Source organism: Brachyhypopomus gauderio, chromosome 7, assembly GCF_052324685.1.
Source record: "Brachyhypopomus gauderio isolate BG-103 chromosome 7, BGAUD_0.2, whole genome shotgun sequence".
In the NCBI taxonomy this organism is placed as follows: domain Eukaryota; kingdom Metazoa; phylum Chordata; class Actinopteri; order Gymnotiformes; family Hypopomidae; genus Brachyhypopomus; species Brachyhypopomus gauderio.
Genome location: NC_135217.1, coordinates 27681831 through 27706432, shown reverse-complemented (window position 1 = coordinate 27706432; position 24602 = coordinate 27681831). Strand labels below are relative to the sequence as shown.

At 45.9% G+C, this 24602-nt stretch overlaps 1 protein-coding gene and 1 long non-coding RNA gene across 13 annotated transcripts in view; one reads left to right on the top strand and one right to left on the bottom strand.

Annotated features, from left to right (window-relative positions):
- Window positions 1-24602, bottom strand: part of syngap1b (synaptic Ras GTPase activating protein 1b) — a 96163-nt gene that overhangs the window by 18068 nt on the left and 53493 nt on the right. For 6 of the 12 annotated variants that reach the window (XM_077012950.1, XM_077012958.1, XM_077012959.1 and 3 more), the window contains 16 exons: window positions 13888-13982; window positions 11329-11450; window positions 9003-9156; window positions 8628-8726; window positions 7369-7608; window positions 6800-7135; window positions 6546-6690; window positions 6295-6439; window positions 5872-6108; window positions 5274-5475; window positions 4974-5179; window positions 4469-4682; window positions 3390-4007; window positions 2712-3158; window positions 2083-2253; window positions 843-1054 (listed from right to left, as the gene is read on the bottom strand). In XM_077012950.1, the coding sequence (XP_076869065.1) occupies window positions 843-1054; window positions 2083-2253; window positions 2712-3158; window positions 3390-4007; window positions 4469-4682; window positions 4974-5179; window positions 5274-5475; window positions 5872-6108; window positions 6295-6439; window positions 6546-6690; window positions 6800-7135; window positions 7369-7608; window positions 8628-8726; window positions 9003-9156; window positions 11329-11450; window positions 13888-13982 (3643 nt within the window). The remainder of the gene's footprint in view (window positions 1-842; window positions 1055-2082; window positions 2254-2711; window positions 3159-3389; window positions 4008-4468; window positions 4683-4973; window positions 5180-5273; window positions 5476-5871; window positions 6109-6294; window positions 6440-6545; window positions 6691-6799; window positions 7136-7368; window positions 7609-8627; window positions 8727-9002; window positions 9157-11328; window positions 11451-13887; window positions 13983-24602) is intronic. The other 6 variants (XM_077012953.1, XM_077012951.1, XM_077012954.1 and 3 more) reach the window with 6 other exon arrangements.
- LOC143519487 (uncharacterized) lies at window positions 8202-11190 on the top strand. Its single transcript, XR_013132441.1, has 5 exons — window positions 8202-8254; window positions 8485-8571; window positions 8684-8764; window positions 9027-9218; window positions 10490-11190. It is a non-coding gene; the product is annotated as an uncharacterized LOC143519487 (long non-coding RNA).

Genomic DNA, 24602 nt, shown 5'->3' with positions numbered 1-24602 from the left:
ACAATATGCCTCAAAATTAAAGGTCGAGTTTTTCAGAAGAAATGTATCAACACTGTAGTATTGTGCTCAGAGTGTTAAGATGTCAAGAGTTAAAGGACGTTTTTGACTCCAGTTGCAGTCTAAACAATGAAGCAGCTTTGAAAGTCTGGGTATTTGTATGCACTGTGGCAAGCACATTAATAAAATGATTGTACACATTATGACATTTCATTTTTATGATTAAGTGTTGAGGAAGTAACATGAAAAAATAGAGAGTTGCTAAAATGATCTCCATTCCTTGTTACTGCCCAGTTTTAATATAATAGTTTGACACCACTGTTTGCGTCCAGTTTATCTATCATTTCCATGTTTAATGGGACATAAACACAGTCAGTGTTTCTAAAAATAGCAATGACATCCACAATATGCAAAAGAAAGTCCACTGCTATATTGCCCACCCCTAAGTAAGGGAGTTTTAAATAACTGGGAACCTTATATTTGCCTTTGACAAAGGATGCTACATACATCAAATCCATTCGGACAGTAAGCAACATACTGTCCTACAAGACTTGCATAGTAAATAGGCATAAACACCCTTCCTGCTGGAATGTCACAGCATTGCTTATTAGAGTTTAATAAACAACACTGCATGCCACCAGAAATCAAATTGCTGACATTTACGCATCTCTCACCTTTTCACCGTCTCTCCACCCACCAACTGCACAAGAAGCTCCCTGCCTAATCAAACGAGTGTCTTTATCGCTCTAGCAAAACAACACGCTTACCCTCTCATCTCTTATCAGGTGTGTACTGAGCACACCTCCGCGCGTTTCCCGTACTGCTGGGACCCTGTGGTCTTTTACCTGTCAATAATTCCTTTTATCTGCGAATCCTTCTCCATCTGCTGCAGCCTCAGTCTCCTCTCGCTGTCGTCCAGCCGGCTCTGGTACTGCAGCAGGATCTTGTTGGTCTGCTGCTCCTGCGAGAAGAGCCTCCGCTCGTACTCCTCCAGCTTGCGGTGGGACATCATCAGACGCTCCTTCAGGGAGTGGATCTCCTCCTCGTACTCCCGCACCTGCGCCCACATGGGTAGAGAGAGAGGAAGAGAGAAAGGGAGAGGAAGAGAGAGAGGGGGGGGGAGAAAGGGAGAGGGAAAGAGAGAGGGAGAGAGAGAATACAGATGAAAAAACAAGGTATGGCATGTTACGATGTAGCATTATTTTTGTTCGAGTGGCACAGATTTGGCACTATTTGGCACTGGAGCAAGAAGCATATCTAACACAGCTTTAACATCAAGCAGTGCTAGCACATTTCTGATGCTGAGAAACATTTAGCAGTCACTCAGATTGTCACACATCCAATAACAATATTCTCGTTCAGATTGATAGACTGTACATCCCTTGAAAGCTCTATGTGATATGCCACAAGGAGAAAAAACGAACTCTCATACTGCACTAGGGCAATGCAAATCTGCTCTCTCCTCACTTTATTTACTTGAAGTGACTGTTCAAGTTCATTTCCTTTATCTGTCATTTAAATAATTCATAGACGAGCACACAGCACCATCTGTTGTGGTTGTGAGGTGCTGTAGGAGAGACGACATGACGAAGACCAGTTGGACAGTCCTGCCACACCAGTGCATTCTCTCCCAAAGGATCTGAATTCACAAACTACATGAATGAGTGAAGCTATGAGAAAAGGTTTAAGTTACGTATGATAGCACTCTATGTAGTTAAATATAGTTTGAGTTTGCTTCTGCTTGTGTGACTTATTATTATTAGATGTATTGATCCATCCAGGTCATCCGGTCAGTTAAAAGAGTGCAGTCTTTTTTATTCAGCTTATCATTTTGAGTAATTATCATGCTTTTCATAAACTATATCAGGTGTGTCAAGCAGAAAAGCATCAAACTGTTTGGCCTCTGGGAAAGGAGTCCACTTCCACAGTGAAAGGACCCTCCACTTCATGCGAATTCAGATCCATCATTCAAATCATTCAAAGCTTCTAAGCATGCCAGAGAAGATGCTAGAATTAAATTGGGTCCACACATGAAGGAGACAGTAAAGTACGTAAGAGTGGTGCAGTAGGGTGAGAAGTACACACCCTGTCTAAGCGTGATTCGTCCATGCTTTTCGAATACTCCTTCAGTTTAAACTCTTCCCTGTCTATGCGGGAACTCTCAATGTCAGCAGAGAGGTGGGGCATGTTGGACACCCAGGCCACCGTCCTCTCTGACGCAGGGGTGGGTGGGTTTAGAGTGTTCGGAGATGAGCCCTGAAAAGAAAGGGGAAAAAAAGCAGACAAACAACAAACAAACAAAAAACAACAAAAAAAGCAGACTTAGCTGAGTAATCTTCTTACATTTCTGCTATACACCAATACTGCTGATGCATGAAGACTATAAACTCAAATAGTTTCTTTTGTAAAACATTAAGTGCAATATTGCTGTAAAAAAAAAACACTAAAGCCAAATTTAACTTTGAGAAGTGAATTCACAGAGACTGCAATAGTTACCATACCGTGTCAGTATCAAACATATGGATAAGCGCCAGATGACCTCAACCTTGAGCAGTGATGCAAACGTCATTTTGCTCAGTTTGCCCTAGACATGTGCGTTATCCCTTGAAATACACAATCCCATAATATATATGGCTGTATATGAACTTAGAGCCACATGTCTCATTAGAACAGGCCTATTTGTGATAGAGAACGTGTACAGAAGCACCGAGCACCTGTTTGCTGATGGACGGCTTGAGTAAGTGTTGTTGTGAGTGTTGCCGTTCCTTTTGCGACTGCTGTGTTGACTGCGGTGTCCCCCCCTGAGAGCCTTGGGATCCCTGGCTCTCCCTAGTGGAGCTCTGCTGATGAGGCAAGCCAGGAGCGGAGCTGTCCTTGACGGACAACTGCTGTCTGGGACCTTGTGGCCTGCCCCCGAAGCCTGATTCAGGTGACTGGAGCAAGTTCCCGCTCTGAGGCCTCGCCTTGGAGGGAGGGGTGGCCCCAGCTGCCGAGCTTACGGAAAGCTGATGGGAGGTTTGCGATTTCATTCTTTGTGTGGGAGGCGGGGCTATGGAGCTCTGACGGACAGGCTGGACGGTGGAGGGGGGCGAGGCCAGCGAGGAATGAGAAGTTCCTGTTTGTGAAGCCATGCCCATCATTTGTTGCTGCTGAAGGTTTTCCTTACACGAACACAAACACACAGGAATGTTCCAATAAAAATCAAACTCTCTCCATGCTTAATGATATATTCTTGCACTTAAATTCTAAAGAACAATTTAGTTAAAGTTTTAGGTTGGACAAACTGTAATTACAGTCCTTTTAGATGTTCCTTTTCTTGTGTCAAATCGTAAATACCTATCAGATGTTTCAAAAGTGCAATTAATGCCTGAGAAAGTGAAGGAAGCTCGTACCTGCATGTGCATAGGGAGTTGTCGCCGGCCATAATCGCTCTGGTTGTGGCGGCTGTAGTCGTCGCTGTAGCTGTGCGAGTGAATGATACTGGGCTGGCCCAGGTGCGGCCCGGGCCTGAGAGTGGAGAGGTCCTCGCTCCGGGAGAAGCCGCCGTGGGCGAACTGGGGCATGTATGCGGAGTGGGCGGGGTCGGGCTCCGGCGCCAGCAGGAGGGGGGGAGGGGGCGGGGCCCGGCTGTGCTGGTGATGAAGCTGCGGCCCGTCGGCGGCCATGTGGAACAGGGGGTTCTGGAAGGAGAGCGGGTATCGCATGGCGGCCGCCTGATGCTGCTGCTGCTGGGACAGCGAGTCCGTGGTGGTCCCCATCTGGCTCAGCTGGCTCAGCCGCAGGCCGCCGGAAATGCTGGAGCCGCCCGACCCGGCCGACATGCGCCCGCCGGCGCGCAGCTGGCCTCCGAGACCTCCGCCCAGGCCGCCGAGACCACCAAAGCTGCCGAGGCCGGCAAGCGAGGCCTGGGAAGAGTTGAGCATGTCCCCCACAGACTGCAGGTTAGAGACGCTGTTCATTCTTGAGTCCTGGAGGTCCATCATAGAAATACAGTCATTAACAGTCAGAACCTACAGGGGAGAAGACTGCAGTTATGTGTGCTTCGCAGTCATACAGTCATACACGTACACTGGCTGGTATGTCAGCACATTCTACTTCATCTACTTATTGCAAGATGTTTGTATTGCGGGATGGTAGAATCCAACAGACACCACAGCTGGACAATCACTTTCATATGTATTAACAGCACCCACATCATCTTGTTGCCCTCTTTCGCCATGCTTGGGTGGCATTTTGTACCATGCAGTAAGCAGGCCTGTAGCACTTCACCGTCCCACTGGATCAAAGGGAACCGAAAGTCCCACAGCAAAGGTGAAGAAACGTGCTGAGGAGCGAGCTGCCATTCAAATGAGATTTTGAACCAAACAGCTTTCACCACAGTAAAGCAATTTGCATTGACATGGGCCATAATCTCATGACTTGCCCCCTCCCCAACCCGCTCGTCTGATCTGCATTTACCTTGGGAGCTTACCTTTGGGTCGGGGTCAGTGATATCGGAACTGCTAGTGCAGTACGCGGGGCTAGACCGGGCTAGTGGGGGGCGGGTTACGTAGAAAACGTCTTTAGAAGAGGCCCGATGAGGATGGTCGCGATCCGCATAGCCCCCCATTCCAGCTCGTGATGGCGGAACCCCACCACTGGACATAGCAGAGGTTGGGGAAGGCAAGCGGGTGATATCTATGGAACTGTAAAGGAGGGGCAGGGTAAAGCAAAATATAACAGAGACAGCTGATTAATAAACTGTATGTATTCAGGATACTGACATATGCCATTTCTCTTCCAGGATCTTTAATCTCCCAAACTATAGGCATCCAATTTAGTTTTTAATCTTAAGGTACATTATTCATGAACGATGGTGAATTATTTAAATGAAAGTAAAGTTTTAATGTAATACGAGAGGTTTGTAGTAACAAAAGTGAGGAATTAAGAGTTTAGAACCACCCCTGAGTCTTTGTGCTTCAGCATGGAGCCACTACCTGTTGAGATCTCTCATCATGAGGTTCTGAAACTCAGATGAGATGCCCCTGTTGAAGCTTGGCCGAGACAGAAGCCTGTCCATCTGTCTCTCGGGAGGCTGCCTGTCCGTCTGATGACTGGGCTGCCTTTGGAGGTGGGGATTGCGGAGGGCCATGCTAATATCATTCAGTAAGCGAGGTAATGGTCCAAGTTTGATGATGGCATCCTTAGGCGAAACAAATCAAGACGGATGCATTTTAAGAAAATAAAATAGAAAAACTCTAAAATGTCTACTTAGACTTGTGACAGCATGTATGTACCTTACTGAGCTGGGCCATAACCTCCCACAGAAGGCTGTGCAAAATGGAAAGCTCTCTTCCCAGGTCAATGTAGCCCTCAAAAGCACCTGCATTGGTTACACTGTCTAGATTGGAGATCTCATACAGGAACTGTTGCATGGAGCCCCACTCCATCTCTAAAAACTCATTCATGAAGCACATGTACTCCTCCTTACTGCCAAACCTAGAACAGCATAATCAAGGTAGAAAGGGAATATGTTTGCAAAGCTATAACTGTTTAACTTCACATCTGACTGCACAGCTTTTTGCATTGCAAACATACTAGGCCCATAATAAGGTTGCCACATTTTCAACGAAGCAAATCCAGACACTCCAATCCCATTAAACTCAACACTAATTTGTCTTCAACCTGTTCCTCTTGCTACTTGACTTTGATATATTTAGCCAATATGATTGTATTCCTTGTTCAACAATTTAACAGAACATTACAAAAAATGGAAAATGGAAATTAAAGCCAGACACCGGGGTCTCTGGCAAAAGTAGCTGGATGGCAACCATATAGTCCATACAGACGTGTAGAGCAAGACAACGACGGCCACTGCTACTTGATGGAACTGACTTGGAGAAGTTGGCGAGGTTCTGTAGCACTTTGGCTATGAGGGTGAGCGTGCGTGACGTCTGCTCATCGGGGTACTCCTGGGTCAGGTTAAACAAGGAAGGGGACATGACCGCCGGGCAGAGGAAGCGCAGGAAGAGGGAGCCGCTGATCAGTCGGTCCGCAATGTCCTCCCTCCCTCTCTCGGCACAGCGCACACGCCAGGACGCGAAGACTTCCTTCAGCTCTCGTGGGAACACGCTGGAGCAACGACACGTAAGTAACACCACGGTAATTGGTTCTTACTTGCCGGCTGTGATTTATTGTTAGCATTTTTGCGGGATTTCATCGTTTTCATAAAAAAAAAAAACACAGACAGCAGGGTCCGTATTTGTCTTTGGAATAACGTAAAATAAAATCTCAGGAATTTTGTTGAACAAAACTGACCAATGAGAGTTGACGATTTTGCAGAGAGCAAGTTCACAACACATGCGTAGGTTTGCCTGATGGTCTGCCAGAACAGAAGGTGGGGTTCTCATGGGATCGACCTCACAATTCTCCTCTGACTCATACAGGGCTCTAATGAAGTCACCTGCAAACAAGTAAACAAGCAAACATCAGCTTACAGCATGATACGCCACTGAATCCAAAAGATCCTTCAAATAGTACCAGACATATGAAAAGAGTATAGCCATCACCTAAAGCATCTTTGAGGTACTTATGTCCAATGAGTTTGAGGTACTCTTCTATGGCTTTGGTGGCCAGGGTGTTCTCTCTGAAGATAAGATGCTCTCGATCGATGAATCTGTCTACCTCACACATGGCCATGTCTGAAAGAAAGTCCTGGAACAGTAGAAACACCTGAAATCATACCTGGCACCATCAAAATTATGGCACGATGAGCTGCAACGTAACGCTAAGAAGAGCCTGCGTGTCAATGTTTGTTCCATACCTTTGCCTTCCCCGTGCTTTGGAGAATGTGAACCAGAGCACAGGCCACCTCCTCTTTGCTCTTAACGCTCAACAGGGGCTCCAAGACAGCGCACAGCGTCCGGTAGTTGTTGGTGACGTACTCTGCAAACTCTTTGTACAGTTCCATTGGTAGTATGCTCATGGTCTGGAAACGAGACTTGAGCCGCAATGAGGCGTTGATGATTTTGCCCCCTCCTACGCCCCCTCCTTTGGCCATGACACTGGGCTGGATCACAGGGTACCATTGCTCTACAAACTGCCGACCGGTGATGCTGGATATGGGGATGCTGACGAGTCCTAGATACGTGCTCTTCTCCTGTACAGGTGGAAGACATAGATGAAGGTTATAGTAGTTTAACATAGGAATAAAATAGTGTGAGATGACAATGCTGGTAAATGCTCTCTATTGAGGAAACTTTCATTGAGATTCATTTGGGTACTGTACTGTTTATCTCATTCGGAATGCTGCAGTCACAGTTATCCCCACTGGTTGTTGTGACTAATGTACAAACCGAAGCCTGCATGCAGTGTAGGTTGGCGTTCTCTTACCTTACGTCTTTTCTTGTCCGTCTCTTTGTAGAGATGGAGGCGGAGGTTGCGGACGGCCGGGAGGTTGTTGAACTCAAAGTGCTCGCCCCAGAAGACAGTGTCGGTGCGGGGTTTGCTGGTGGTGCGCGCATACAGCATGTCGTCCAAGCACAGTTCACAGTAGTAGCGCTTTTTGGGAGGGAGCTCCCGGGCCTCGATGATCCAGAGCTTCAGCACGTTGTCTACCCGCCGACTGTTGTCCTGCGAGGGAGGAAACAGAAGACTACCAGGTACTGGCAGAGACATACAGTTTCATTGCAAAAAATAAATTAATAAATAAAAACATCGATGAGCTGGTGGTGAGAAAAGCTATGTCTGACCATAAATGGAACTGAATAACCGGTATTGAATGAAAGGTAAAAACATGGAAAAAAATGAAGGTAGACTGTGAGTGAGTGGGCTGGAGGCTGTCAAGATTCAGGAAAGAACAGCACTCAGTGTGTGATGATTGAAGAGAGAAAAAAAACTAGCTATATTTGAAACCTCCATTGGGAGCAGAGCAAAATCATCCATGCTACCACCCGCAGAGTCCACTTTAAAAGCAAACCTACTGCTCTCAGATGTACATGGTAAGGGTTAATTTCACACTGGGCATTCTGTTGTGAGGGTAGAGAGCAGGGTTGTTTGCAGAGAGTGATGTTTTAGTGAAGGGTGAGTCATTTAATAGATCAAAATGTCATTGGCTCGCTCTGCCCTGTGCTTACTGCCATATTTAGATGGGCTAAATATACCAGTACTTTCAGAAGCAGCCTTGTCCAGAGTGCTCCCCTGGTATTCTACCAAGCAATCAACAAGGCAAATCACCATTGCTCACTCCCTCTCTGACCCTGAAGCTTCCAGGAATAAAGTAAATTATTCAACATGCACACAAAGCTAATGAGTATCCTTGCTGTGGGCCCTGATCCTCTTATGGAAATGCAGCTGCTAAGATGAATCCTTAGTGTGCTGGCAGGTTTCAGGAGCTCGTCTCATGTCCTCGGGACATCAGAATTCAAATGACAGCCAAGAACTTAAAATTACCCAAAGTATCTTCAGTGATGTTTCATAACTGGCAGTTGTTTCATGTCCTGTCTACAGTGATAAAGCCACCAGAGGGGGAGCAGCTGTACAGGCGGAAAAATAAAGAAATCCTGATACTGATGTAGAGTGATGTAGTCATGGGAGGTGAGACCAAAAATATAAACCCTAGATCCTCTGTTACTGTTGTTCCTTAGCCTCACTTTGTTGGGCTTGACAGCTCTCTGAAGATTTTCAATCCATTTGTCTCTTTCTGCAGCCGACCGACAGGCGAAGCACTTGGTTCCTGAAGCAGTCGTCACCTGTGACATGAGACCAGACGGAGGGACAACTCAGCCAGGTACACCACACAGTATAAAAACAATGAACAACAGGCATTCACACATTTTTTGCAACACTAGACGTTATCCGTTGGTTAGTATTGCGAAGCACTATATGGAATTATGAAAGAGATTTCGGGGACCTGGGCTACATTTAATGCTCCATGTTTGGATCATTTTCCAAATAACACCAAATAAAATGGTAAAAAAGTCAGTTTGTCTCCAAGTTGGAACACTGATGGTTAGATCCAGCTTTACCTCAAAGCAGTACTCCTGTCCTAGGATGCTGGAGTGAACTGGCTTGATGATGGCGTCTTCGTCCAGCGTGAGGTCCAACGCCTCGGCCGCGCTGCTGGGAGACAGCAAGGATTCATGGGAATGGGACTCTTTGAAGCTCTGCATCAGTCGTGTCCTGTGAGAAGATGAGGAGTAACATGGCGGGAGGAGTCCCAGAAGCACAGCATCTCCATTCAGGTGTGACAAGTGGCAAAGCTACACAATTTGGTCAAAATAAATGTGTTGTTTGATACTGCCAGATCCAAACCTCTTTAAATATCTACCCAGGGACATACACTGCATCCCTGTCACAGGTAACTGGACATTTTTGGTTCAAAGGATCAAACTAGAATTAAATGGCTTGCAAATAAAATTCAAAACCCTAATAATGACACAGTTAAAAACATTGCAGATGCATGTGAAAACCATCTGTAAAATACTGTGACTCAAATACAAGCACACTTACAAATACCTATCACAACATCCCAGACTCACACACACACAAACACATAGACTCTCCTTTAACACAACTACAAAGACTTGACAGATGAGAAGAATGATGAGCTTACACAGATGATGGATAGATTAAACATGAATAAAAGAGGAGAGTTTTGAATCTATGTTGATTCCTACCGGGGTTGTAGCTGTATCTCTCCTATCCTGTTAGCATCACTGTTACAGTATACATTCCGCAATAAAAATGTGCATCAGGGTGTTAAATGTATAGTGAAGAGAGAGAGAGAGAGAGAGAGAGAGAGAGAGGTATAAAAATAGGTGCAAAGGAATGACTCAGAACGAAAGAAGTGAAGGAAGGGAGGTGGGAGGAAAGGAAAGAGACTGAAAGACAGGGACAAAGTGAGAGGGGAAAGACAGAGACACCTCTCAGAGGAAATCAGTGAGTTATGTAAGCTATGGGATCCCAGAGGAGAGAAAGTCAGCAATATAGAGACATGACGAGCAAGTATCCGTTGACCGAGGCTGCCAGTGATGGACAGAAGAACAGAAAAGCCACCACACAAGATTCCCTTCTTCGCACAGCTAAGCACGGTTCAGGGAAAATGGGACGGGGAGATAAGGCTGTGATGCATTATCACCCTGCTGCTGTGGATTGCAGGTAACAGCATTCCAGCGAGCTGTTTCTGACTGAGGGTGAGCTGCGTTTGGCTGAATCACTACCGCGGTTAGAGTAATAAGAGCTTTTACAGCAATAGGAGGCAATATGCAGTGTAATCTTGCTCAGTGAATTCTGGGTCACTGTAAGAACCTGGAAATATTACAGCTTGATGTGTTAACATTAACACAGCTAATGTTCATAGTACATATAGAGGAAGATAACTGATATCAAACTGAACGAATAAACAGGTTAGGAGTGAGTATGGCCAACAAATCCATGAAACTAGCTAATTTAATGGAATATTAAAAGGACCTGGTTATAATATATTTGACCATAACAACCGTTCCATCTGCAGGAGGAAGTTTTTACCAGTTTATTTGTGGCTAAGAGTGAGAAGAGCTTGGCCCAGGAAAATAAGTAGGATTTACAAAAGCCGAAGTGAGAGGACTGCTCAGTGTCTGCAGCTCCAGGAGACAGCAAACACCTGTGCATACGGCAACGTGAGCAGCGAGATGCGCTTCACTCCGAAACCCTTGAAGAGAACATCGCAATCCAGCACATTCAAAATCCAGGAATATTTCTGAAATGATTTCAATATATTTGTAAATCTCAGTATCTACTGCGATTTCATGTGTTTGATAGAATGGAAATTTTTTTTGTTTCTCTAATTTGAAGTTTTGAAAAATCCTTGACCTGCTTTTTACAAAAGTGCTCAGATCAGCCAAGGGTGAAGTGAAAGAATGAATAAGTCATGACAGAAGGATACTGCACCTGGCCAAGGAATACACAAGAGGGGTGTGTTTGACTGCTGAGACCCTGTAATGACTTTCCAGATTGAGTCGCATCAAATCAAATTCACCCCGGCCATCTGCGACATGCATTCACTCCCATACAAGGTGACTGTGATTTCAGGTTACAGGCGACACTGCCTTCGTGTCATTGCATTCAGGCTTGTGTTGAAACTAACCCTGTAAAACAAACACTGTCCTGATAGCCCAGTAGGATACAGTGGTTGGTTTATGACAGCTGCACTAAGGACAGCTCGGACATGCTTAAGACAAGAACAGAAAAGAATGAAAAAATAAAGTTTTGAATAGAAGTGAGCCCCCCCCCCCCCCCCCCCCCCCCCCCCCCCCGTCCTCCCCCACGAAGAAGACTAGCCAGGCGGCTGGCGGCTGACAGGCTGACGCCTACCTGTCCTGGTCAGCGCTGCGGAAACGCGGGAGGATCATTTGGCGGAAGCTGCTGGTGCGGTCCAGCTTGGGCTGGCTCTTCGCTCGCTTTATAGAGCCCTTCAGGCGTCTGCCCAGGAAACTCTGGAAGGTAACAAACAGCTGCCCTTAAGGCGTCTCCACAAGACTGTGGGGGGGAGGGAGGGGGTGGAGTGCAAAACAAGCCGGAAAATAGGAATGTGCTTACAATCAAAAAATGCATTCAGAAAAAAATGATCTAAATGTATTTACGGCTTCTCGTTTTTAAATATCACGTACGATTTGACATTTGAAAAGGGACAATTTTATATTTAGAGAAATTAAACATTAAACGTGGCAATAAAAATCAAAACATGTTACATAAAAAATACATTCAGAATGCAAGAAACTAAATATAAATATGAACGTGTGCTACTGTACGATACAGTGTATGACATAACACTCAGACGGCCCTGCACTATCCCTGGATAACCAATAGTGGGGAGTATTGTTCTGCAAATATTCTCATCCAGTAGACCGGCAGCTACAGAAATAACTGTTCTCAACATCAAACAGTATGAGATGTCAGATCTCAGCATCTCTTTGGTCTGGTTCCAATTTGGAAAAATCAAGCTCCTCCTCACTTCTCACAGCCACTTCGACTTGGAAAAGTTTTTCAAAATCTCAGTTTTAGATGCTGCGACCAGATTCCAGACGAATGCTTTCAGCATTCAGCTATGCTTAGCCATAGTTATTTCATGTAGACTTGGTGAACCCCATCACTTTCAAACAGGCACTCCCATCTCATGCAGTGGAGTGGGAATTGGAGGCAACTATAGATTCATTGTCCTCAGGAATGACACTGATTATCTGTCTTTGTTTAATACCGTTTCACTGCCCGTAGAATTTTACATAATGTTAAAACCCAACAATTGTATGTATTGAGTGAAGACTCAATAAGAAAGCTAAGCTGCACTATATTCTATCCTGTAGTGTAAAGCTCTGTGGACATTTAAGAGGGGACGAGAGAGGAGAACATGTAGACACTATGTCCTCTCATGTTTAGGAAAAAAATGGCTGGTGTAGTGTAGAAACATGGCTGCTTCGCCTGTGGGGGACTGTGGTTTAAACCCCACCTGGAAAAGTGCACCAGTCTATGCCACTAAGAGGCCCTGGGCATGAATTCTAACGCTACATTCACTTAGTTCTGTAGCTCGACTGAAATTCGCTTTGGATAAGAGTGTCTGCGAAATGTAAGAAAGTCAGCATTTTAGAGAAATCCTGTTTGAAACCCTTGTGTTTGAGTTTCTTCACTTGAAGCGAAGAAGACAAAAGGAATTCAGCCTTCCTGTCACAGAGTGGTTCGTGTTTGAATATGTGTGCTGTTAAGCTGTTAAAGTCTATATTTGCCATTCATTCAGAAGATGTATTCACATATTCATAAGGAAACAACCAGACTGTGGTAATCATTCTTGAGATATGATTTAGGAAAAAGTTGTACTAGCAGTGCAAGGTAATGCCCACAGACTAAACTGATACGTCATAGTCCAGCCAGTGAGATTAAACAGCCTTGCACATTTGAAACACTGACTAAGGTTTGGCTGTGGAGCCAAGCGTGCTAGCTCCCCCAGTGACTAACAGTGATTGTCTGACACCTCTGAGCCAAGCGCAGGCGTTTCTCTCACGCTGGCACACGCAGCGTTCAGCCCACGTGTACGGCACCACGTGGATCCTCCCCACCACAGGATCACGTGCCTCAACGAAGGGGTGGAGAAGGTGGGAGGGGTGAAGTAGGTGGGGGAGAAGGTGGGGTGGAGAAGGTGGAAGGGGTGGAGAAGGTGGGGGAGAAGGTGGGGTGGAGAAGGTGGGAGGGGTGAAGTAGGTGGGGTGGAGAAGGTGGGAGGGGTGGAGAAGGTGGGAGAGAAGGTGGGGTGGAGAAGGTGGGAGGGGTGGAGAAGGTGGGAGAGAAGGTGGGGTGGAGAAGGTGGGAGGGGTGAAGTAGGTGGTGTGGAGATGGTGGGGTGGAGAAGGTGGGAGAGATGGTGGGGTGGAGAAGGTGGGAGAGATGGTGGGGTGGAGAAGGTGGGAGAGATGGTGGGGTGGAGAAGGTGGGAGAGATGGTGGGGTGGAGAAGGTGGGAGGGGTGGAGAAGGTGGGGGAGAAGGTGGGGTGGAGAAGGTGGGAGGGGTGAAGTAGGTGGTGTGGAGAAGGTGGGGTGGAGAAGGTGGGAGAGATGGTGGGGTGGAGAAGGTGGGAGAGATGGTGGGGTGGAGAAGGTGGGAGAGATGGTGGGGTGGAGAAGGTGGGAGAGATGGTGGGGTGGAGAAGGTGGGAGGGGTGGAGAAGGTGGGGGAGAAGGTGGGGTGGAGAAGGTGGGAGGGGTGAAGTAGGTGGGGTGGAGAAGGTGGGGTGGAGAAGGTGGGGTGGAGAAGGTGGGGGCTAAGTAGATGGGAGGTGTGGTGCAGCAGCAATGCTGGGGCTTTACTCTTGGCAGGTGTGCTGGAGGCGGAGAGACAGAGTGAGACGGCAGGAGCCAGCAGGGATGCGAGGGAGGAGTACTCACAGACTGTCGGAAGGGTTGAGGGGGGGCGATGGGAGGCGTCTCCATGCTTGGCTGCCTCCCAGTGGCTATACTCTTCCGCCGGACCCGAGCGTGGTCTGAGACACAGGGAGCAAATGGAGACACAGAGAGAGTTGACCAGATCGGCGTTCTGTCAAAACATGATAGATATCAAATGATATCTGTTTTGAGAGCAGCAATATAAAAAGGTAAACAAAACTCTGTCACATATTAGCAGCGAGCCCATCACATAAGAACAGAAATGTGGTTTGCTGGCTCTCCGGCCACTGTAACAGTAAAAGCCATTTTTCCAGCTCACATACCAATGTGAGCTTCCTTGTTACACCGACATTGTTCATGTTTGCTACCATTAGGATCTGTTCATTTCCTTTACTTGTTAGCTCCATTACTCTAATGGCACCAGTGCAAAACAAGTGTTTAATCATGTTATTTTCCCTACATGGGCAGTGTGCATGATAGAGAATGTAAGAAAAGCAGCGTACGCCGGTGCCCAGAGTTCTGACGGGAAACAGAGCCTCGGTCACGAGATTAAAGCATTTTATCGACTACCATCCTTGATCTCGTGGCCTCCTGGGGACGGGCGGTCCGCTCAAGAGGGGAGCCGCGTGCCACACACGTGAAGGATGTGGACGTGGAGGTCTGCTCGTGGCTCGGGACCGTTAAAACCGCTCGCTTCCGAGCAGAGACAAATGAATGGGCAGTGGAATGGGAGCAGAGGCGTCATGGGAGGGCTGTGTGTGTGTGTGTGTGTGTGTGTGTGTGTGTGTGTGTGTGTGTGTGTGTGTGTGTGTGTGTGTGTGTGTGTGTGTGTGTGCGTGCGGAGGGGTGGGGTGGTGTCAGGGGGGTGCTGGGTGAACTCCAGCAGTCAGCCTCGTCCAGCAGGCTTGAGAGCGAGAGTGGAGAGAATCGACCCGCCGGCGTTGTGCTTTTCCATATCCATTCTCTTCCATTGGCACACCCTTACATAAATCGGCCCGCCAACACCGCCCGTCTCTCTCGCTATCGCTCTCTCCGCCTCCCTGTTTTTTTCTTCCCCTCTGTATTTCTGTCTCTTTCCTTCTCACCCTGCTCTCTCTTTGTCTCTCTCTCCTCCTCACCCTGCTCTCTCTCTCTCTCTCTGTCTCTCTCTCCTCCTCACCCTGCTCTCTCTCTCTCTCTCTCTCTCTCTCTCCATCTCTCTCTGACTCTGCCACCCTCTGCCTCTCTCTCACGCACACACAGTTTGTTCGCTTTCACCCACGCACCTCCTTTACATAATTCAAATAGTGCATTTATACATCTCTCCTCTCAGCCTGTTCTCTGCCTCTCTTTCTCTTCCCCTCTTCGGCATTTTGATGTGAGCTTGTCCTTTCTTCTCCCTTTGCACCTCTATTCTCTTCCAGGCCTCTCAAGATGTTTCCACTCTCTTTGTGAGTGGCATGCCCTTTTATCTATTCTTCATTTCAAACGTGACAGCACACCTGAGAATCAGACCTCTTCTATTTCACAGCATTAGTGTTATATATTCACCCACCACTTTATCAGCTACACCTGCTTCACTGGTGTAATTTATATGTACAATTATACACTGTAGGCCATCTGTTTTCGTGCACAGTTAGACAGTCGTTCTCTTCATCAGTGGAAAACAGTGAATAAACTGAATAGAGACTCTTCTGACCCCTGTTGGCTGCATACAGTATGTCTAGATTGTGGACCCGCATCCTTGATAGTGTTATCGCTGCCATGGCAATGGCATGATTGTGGGTGTTGAGCAAGGTTATCAGGCATAGCAGAGCTGCTGGGGTTTTTCATGTGTCATTGTCACTGCTGGGTTGAGAGCGGTCCACCGTCCAAAAATATCCAGTCTACAGCAGTGCTGGGGTCAGAAACTAAGAGGTAGAAGGTAGTTAACACAAACTGTGCATAGCAACACGTGGGCTACAGCCTGTAACAGTACCTCCATGGCAACACATGGGCTACAGCCTGTAACAGTACCTCCATGGCAACACATGGGCTACAGCTTGTAACAGTACCTCCATGGCAACACATGGGCTACAGCCTTTAACAGTACCTCCATGGCAACACATGGGCTACAGCCTGTAACAGAACCTCCATGGTAACACATGGGCTACAGCCTTTAACAGAACCTCCATGGCAACACATGGGCTACAGCCTTTAACAGTACCTCCATGGCAACACATGGGCTACAGCCTTTAACAGTACCTCCATGTTAACACATGGGCTACAGCCTTTAACAGTACCTCCATGGCAACACATGGGCTACAGCTTGTAACAGTACTTCCATGGCAACACATGGGCTACAGCCTTTAACAGTACCTCCATGGTAACACATGGGCTACAGCCTGTAACAGTACCTCCATGGCAACACATGGGCTACAGCCTGTAACAGTACCTCCATGGCAACACATGGGCTACAGCCTGTAACAGTACCTCCATGGCAACACATGGGCTACAGCCTGTAACAGTACCTCCATGGTAACACATGGGCTACAGCCTGTAACAGTACCTCCATGGTAACACATGGGCTACAGCCTGTAACAGTACCTCCATGGCAACACATGGGCTACAGCCTTTAACAGTACCTCCTTGGCAACACATGGGCTACAGCCTGTAACAGTACCTCCATGGCAACACATGGGCTACAGCCTGTAACAGTACCTCCATGGCAACACATGGGCTACAGCCTGTAACAGTACCTCCATGGTAACACATGAGCTACAGCCTGTAACAGAACCTCCATGGCAACACGTGGGCTACAGCCTTTAACAGTACCTCCATGGCAACACATGGGCTACAGCCTGTAACAGTACCTCCATGGTAACACATGGGCTACAGCCTGTAACAGAACCTCCATGGCAACACGTGGGCTACAGCCTTTAACAGTACCTCCATGGTAACACATGGGCTACAGCCTGTAACAGAACCTCCATGGTGATTTTAATAAAGTACATGGTGAGTACAGTCATGCAGTCTAACAAAACAAATGTTGAAATCAGCATGTATGAGCAGCTAAGTAGATTTTACTAGATTTGTATGTAACCAACCAGTTAGTGCTTGTACAGGATACACAAAATGAATTAAATCAGTGAGCAAATCTCTTCACGCAACTCACTGTCTTCACTCCTCCATGATGTCCCAATTTAGAGTCGCTCTATTTAAAGAGATGGTGCATTCATACAATTTCATACAAGTGGTCTATCAGCTAAGACATGTTTCGCGTCTTAGAAGTTTAGCATTCTTTACTTTGTCAGACTCTGGCTTCGGGATGGCTAATCCTTCCACATCTTCCAAGCGCTCTATTTTAAATCTCCCCGGAGTTGTCTGCTTCAGTGCAGACCACCGCAAGATCTCTACCACGGTTCCCCGCTAATTCCCTGCTACGTCTCTGCTGGCTAAGTCGCCATCCCTCACCTCCTAGCTTACACCGGGGTGTCATCAGCCCTCTGCAGTGTCAGCCATCACATCCGTTTTGTACTTTATCCTTCACCTGCTGCCACAGGAATTCAACTCAACTCAGAACATTACAAAGGACGGTGGTGACGGCAAGTTTCGAGCGAGTGAACGCCACACCTTCACTGTTTTTGTTTTTTTTTCTAATAATAACTTTTGTGGTGCTTTCAACTGCTCAAATGTATGTGATGTTACTGTGAATTGCCATGTTTGGGTTTAAATCACATTTTGAAGTGTGACTACACATGAGATGAGCCTGGGAGTATTAGCATACTGTTACACTCTACCCCGTCTGATGGCAAGGCACCTTCTGTCATTTTCTTTAATAGTCCGTTGCTGACCACACACTCCCTGACGGTCAAACATTATCTGGATGTCGGATCATTCTCAGGACAGTATCGACACTGTCATAGATCTGGCTGGCTGTGATCTGGTACAAGTTTGTCACACACAGCAATGGTGCTTGGTTTTTAAATGAGGATAATACCAATAACACAAAACCTTGTCACCATAGTGCCTGGAAAAAAAACGGAAATTAGTTAACTCCAGTAGTTATGTTAGATGATGAGACCGATTTGCAGACTAATGTGATTATCATTTGTCATTGTCCCTTGAAGTAATAAAAGTATGATTGTCAGTTCTCTATTACTAAATTAACACAATTCTAATATCAAATAAATGTAATACAGTCCCTACAAAGTTGCATATATACTATTTATAACTCGTGGGCTAAATAGACTCTTGAAGTATGGGAAACTATTATGAAAGAATAGAATCTAGAGAAATATAATAACTCTTCAATTCTCGGCATGTGACTCAGACTTTTCACTGAATAAACTGGATACTAAAGGAGAAACAGCTCTATGTAACAAAAGATGAAATACTGCCCAGTTTTGAAATACTTAAGGAGAAACACTCATTAGAAAAACAAGACTTATCAGTGTCTGCAGACTTTATGTTAATATGAAGCTAAACAAAATGTAATGAAGGCAAGGAGATGTCTGATAGGACAGCGCATAAGAACATATATTTCAGATATCGGCAACAGAATTGAATATTGGCCCTTCGTGCATGTGTAAGAGTCTGTCAAATCTTCAAACACATTCAACTTCATGCATTAAGAAGAATGAGAACAACAATATGAAGGTATCAATGGGAATGTTCCTGTGCATAGACACGGAGGGAATTTGATTGAAAACCCTGATATGGTACTTACACCCTCAGAAAGCACACTTTGACAGAAACGTCCCTGTTTGCTGGAGAAATTGTGTAAACCAAAATCAAAATCATTACCATATTTTCAGGAATTGCCCCATTACATAAGGCTGCTGGGGAAAGATATAATATACCCTACAATACATTTAAAATGAGAATGTGCTTTTAGAAAAACAATTTAACCTTAAAACAGATTAAAATGGCTTCTGTATTAATGTTGGTCAAGCAAGGCCTTGTATTCAGTAAGTAGTTCTTACCCTGATGATACGTAGAGCTATTGCTCAAACTAGAACCTGAGCATCATGTTGTTCACCTGATGAAACTGGCCATTGTGAACGTTCAACGGCTGTAGAAGAAGAAGCTTTTTATTGATCCCCTTAGGAAAAATCTTTTCTGCACCCATTCAGAGTGAACACGCATGTACCTAGAGCAGAGGGAGTTGGAGGGTTAGGTGCCTTAAGGGAGCTTCAACCATGGTTACTGGTGGCTGGAGGGCTTGAACCGCCCCTGACCCAAGCCCATGTCTCTAACCTTTAGGACACAGCTACCCCAGCAAGAAAACCACAGTGATGCTTTTGGTCCTATTTTGAATACATGACCGCATCACTGCTGGGTGGGAAGAGAAGCTAAAATATCCAACCAGCAGCAGCACTGACATCAGTATGGAGGATGGAGGATGGCCAACACAAACTGAGCTTGGGATACAGAATCCAGGTCTACACTTTCTAATTATGTAGCATTTCTAATTAGGTAGCTGGACATTATTCTATTATTTATGACAGTTTTGTCCTCTGCGGTTACATAATGACTAGAAATGTTATGCAATGACATAGCTACGTGAAACAAACCTTTGCATTTCACATAGCACTCTGCAAGTGGCATTATAATTAAACATCTAGATTGATTTTAATTACTGAGACCTCAACCGAATCCAATAAAATCCAAAAGCTTCCCTGATTGTTCTGGGAGCTGTACAGCAGTGTCATGGTCGTGTCATGAAGTACATGTGCTTCATTACTCTACTGAAGAACAACCTCAATTTATACAGAAATCTTTCTATTTTGGATCTATAATCTTTCAAATTTTTGTGTCTTTCACTCCACTATTTTTGACAGCAACAATTTATACTTTATGCTCCACTTCACTTATACAAGACATGTAATTTCTCATTACTTTTTAAGTGAAAAGAAATTGTAGTATAAATAGTGGATTAGTTTGATGATGATGATGATGATGGTTTCACTTTCAAACTAAAGGACACCAACCTGGGCACAGAGAAAACTTTAATAGCTTATTTTCTTTGTTCAATAGCAGCTTAATTTTTCATGTAAAACAAGGCACACAAGCCATGTAAGCCCTAACTTGTGGGATCAATAAAGTTCATTCATTCATTCATTCATTCATTCAATCATACATACATCTGCTTATCTAGGTCCAGGCTGACAGGGGGCAAGGAGGCCCAGGTTTCCCTGTCTCTTGCCACCTCTCCCAGCTCTTCTGGGGGGATACCAAGGCGTTCCCAGGACAGCCAAGAGATTTTAGCTCTCCGGCATTTTATCTCCCTGGGTTCTCCTCACAGCTGGACATGCCCAGAACGCCTCACCACAGAGGCACCAAGGTGGCATCTGAACCAGATGCCCGAACCACAATCAACTGGCTCCTCTCAACATAGAGGAGCTGTTGAACTACTCCGAGTCTGAGATGACCGAACTCCTCAACCTATCTAAGGTCTCTCTATTCGAAATCTCAATATTTCGGTTCCTACCTAATGCTTGTGAGCATAGGTGAAGTCACAAATACTAGGACCCAGTGACCCTTGCCTGGATCAGGGTTACCAGGGCCTCACCCTGGAGCCAGGCCTTAGGGACCACCTGATGGCTCATTTTGGGTCCACTCCACCACCTGTGGGAAAGGCAGTACCAGGGGTCCGGTGCATTGTGGATTGGACAGTAGCTGAAAGCTGGGGCCTTGGCGTTCTGATCCTCGGTTACTGAAGCTGGCTCTTAGGACACAGACTGGCTAGCTAGTGCTTTAGGGAATGTAACCTGTTGTTAATGAGTTAACAACAGCTAATTAATCAGTTTAAACAGACTGTGATTCATATTTCCTCAGTGGATGTTCAGTTGCATATAATTGGTAATGAAGAAACATGCTAGCAAAACAATTTAAAATATAATTGAAAAATTAAAATTATTTACGTTTATACTTTTATATGATTGTATATATATACTGTGTATATACTATACATACTGTATATATATATATATATATAATATGACCCACTATGTATGATCTGTTTTATCTAATTAAATCTATCGATGACAAACCAGAAAAACGTATTTTTGATTGTCACGTTGTGGGGGGGGGGGGGGGGGGGGGGGGGGGGGGGCCCTACCGGTCGCCCCCGGTTACAGCGGCTGCGGGCCTGTTTTTGGTCATGTGATGTTCGTCCCTCAGGTGGGCGGGACCCGTGATCCGTCTCACCTGAGGGTCGTTTGTTCGTCTATATACGTCTTGTCTTTGTACCAGTTGACTGCTGGTTATTATTTCCTTAATCTGGAACCATGCACGGGTTTTTGGTTTGCACACTTTCTATTAAACCATCCTATTTCCCTGAGACTTGGCGTGATCGTTTTCTTTTTAGTTGCTCACACCTGCCCGTCACAGAATAACCAGCCACCTTTCGGAAGCCGCCAGTCTCCTTTGCTTTCTCCTTCGTTCGTGGTCATGTCTCGTGGTAAGTGTTTGTCTACGTGCTGTGTGTTTGTCGTGTATTGTCTGAGAGAGTGTTGAGTCTGTCCCCACTCGTCCCGCCGTGTTTAAATGTTGTTTGTGTTTAAACCCGTAAATCACACGACGGTGACTAGAGCTGGGGACCGGTAGACTCCGCTCTCGCCCAGCGAAACTACCGGTGCCTCACATTGCGCACGTCCGTTGTCCGTTATCGTCTGTATGTGTGTGTGTGTATGTACGTTGTAGTGTTTTGTTTTAATAACGACGCAGACGTGAGTGTGTGAGTGTGCCGTGGTGTGTGTGTTTCGCTGGTGGTGTTCGTGTGTGTATGTAGTCGGGTCCACCGGTGCATGCCGCACGCTAGACTGCGTTAGACGCGAGGGTCTCTCTGTGCCTTTTGCCTCGCTCACCCGATATCCCGTCGTGACGGGGGTGAGCGACTGCGCCCGAGAGACGCGTCGCTGTGGGCGTGACGCGCAAGCCGCTCGCGTATAGCTCTCTCTCTTTTGGATCCCGTTGGGAGAACGGTGAAAGAGAGAGAGCTGGAGTGGGCGCGTCGCGCTTCGCAGAGCGCGCGCATCGGTGGGTCCTGTCCGTTTGTTTGTGTTCTGTCTTTGCGTGTTCGTTTTGTCCTAGCGTGTAGCGTGCTTTGTTTTATGTAATTCCTCTCTTGCACCCCTCTTCACTGTGTGGGGAGGGGCCCATTAGAGGTCCCGTGCCAAGGGCATCCTGGGTGCGTGTATGTTGTATGTTGTGTCTGTGTTTTTTGTTTTGTTGTTCCCCGGAGGGGCCCCCCCTAAATATGTTTTTGGGGGGGAGCTATGGGGTTCCTGAGCCACGGCATGTGGCTCAGAAGGCACTGCTCCATTGGCAGACCTGTCCTGTTGGGAGGGACCCCTGAGCAGGTAGGAGCCCCTGTACCCCTTTAAGTAGGCAGAGGTTGCCTGGGGTGTTAGTGGCAGGGTGTCTCCTCAGGCTGAGAAGGGGTCTCCTCCCCCCTGTGTAAAGGGGGTTTAACAGGCAGGGCAGTGCGCGTTATGTGTTGTGTGTCGTCTGTGTGCGTGTGTGTGTGTGATCCGTACATCCGGAGGGGAGTGCGGCTTTGGTGGGGGGGTCTGTCACGTTGTGGGGGGGCCCCCTACCGGTTGCCCCCGGTTACAGCGGCAGCGGTCCTGTTTTTGGTCATGTGATGTTCGTCCCTCAGGTGGGCGGGACCCGTGATCCGTCTCACCTGAGGGTCGTTTGTTCGTCTATATACGTCTTGTCTTTGTACCAGTTGACTGCTGGTTATTATTTCCTTAATCTGGAACCATGCACGGGTTTTTGGTTTGCACACTTTCTATTAAACCATCCTATTTCCCTGAGACTTGGCGTGATCGCTTCCTTTTTAGTTGCTCACACCTGCTCTTCACATTGATAATCAGTCTAACATTGCATTCATTATACATTAAACTTATTAATGAAATATGAATACTTGGGCCTCTTTGCAATTTTTCAACTGAAAATACTTCAATATTATACAGCATTGACTTTCTGATGTCCTTTTGTAATAATAAATAAATAATAAACAGTGTTCAAGACTTTCACTTTGTGAACTCTGTCCACTTCTCTCTTTAACAGAGGTGTTAAAGTCCCCTTCAAGAAGTTCAGTCCTCAGGCTCATTGCATTAATGACCAGATGAAATGTGCTTCTGACTAGGGCTGGGTATCGATTCAAATTCCAAGAATTGATCCGATTCCGATTCTGAAGATTAAGAATCGATTTATTTCGATTTAATCGATTCGATCCGATTCAATCCAATTCGGGGTTTAGTGTTATTAAAAATGTATTTGAGCTGTTTCCTGACTATGTACAGAAGCAACATGTTAAAACTAGTATTATATCGATATTAATCAGCAAATAGTTACTGGTAGTTGGTAGTTACTGATGGCTGGAAGACTGGTGAAAAGGGTCATCATAAATCTACCTTCAAGAAAGGTAATCCAGGACAATAAACAGAGGACATCTTTGAGGTGTCTATATCTGCAACAGTGGACTCCTACTGGGACACTAACCAGTGCATTATTATTATGATTGAAATAATTAAGAATTCACCCAAAAGCTGTTGCTACCAAATGCATTTTTATTTTAAAAGTGCTCACACTTAATAAACTGAAAGTATAAAATGTAAACGTGTATTTTTCTTTAAAGTGCGAATATAAGAACAGAACTGTCATGTTACGGTCCCCGACCCCTCACTGTTGGGCGTGTGTTAACGTCTGCGTCTACTCGTCTGCGTATCTCCGTGGGTGCGGGTGCGTCTTGTGATAATCCGTCTCACCTGTGTCTCGTCGCGTGGGGGTTTGTGTGTTCGCGCGGTGTCCTGTGCTCGTCGTTGTTTGAGTCACATGTTCTATGTAAACGTGTTTTATGTGCGCTGTCTGCGCTTCGGTAAATGTAATAAATGTAACGATTTGGAAAGTGCAAAGGATTCTGTCTCGTCCATCGCCTTGCGCCCAACGTTACAAGAACATTTTAAGCTTTTTTAAACTGTAAAAACACTGGGTAAACTGTCAGTGACATGGACTAACTGTAAATAGTCACTGACACTGGATAAACTGTCCTTCTGCTTTTAGATTTCCGATTTGACTATCGTCGTTACCGGCACTGTCCGGCGCCATGTTGTTTTACAGTTAGTTAGACCGAGCACGCCTGCGTGAATTCAGTGACGAGGCGGGGGTAAAAGATTACTAAAAAATCGATCTTTGGACGTACGAATCGATAATCAGATCATCATATGCGAATCGATCCTGAATCGGAAAATCGATTTTTTTCAACACAGGCCTACTTCTGACCCAGTGTGCCTGTATTGGAAGCTCTCTGTATGTGTGTGTGTGTGTGTGTGTGTGTGTGTGTGTGCTCACTGCCACCTGAGAGGACTGTTCTAAAGGTTTATGGCTAGAATAATGGCTTTGTTCAGGCATTTGATTTGCTGATCAAATCACTGGACAATCTCTATTAGTGGCCATTCATAGGCAATGGTGATTGGCCCACATGAATAACTTGGCAGGTTGTCAGGCAGCACTCAGGAAGGTAGTGTATTTGGGTCAGCTGTTGAATGGATAGAGGTGGGAGGTAAATATGTATGTGTACTTCATTAATGAACTTAAGTCCATTTTTTAAATATTTGTATTTGAGTATTTCTGTCACCTCATACTTTTTGCTTCTACTCATTGCATTTCAGATGAAAAAGCTGTGTTGTTTACAAACTTCACTTTAAAACCAAACTCTGCTATATCTGTATTTACTAAAGGTATAC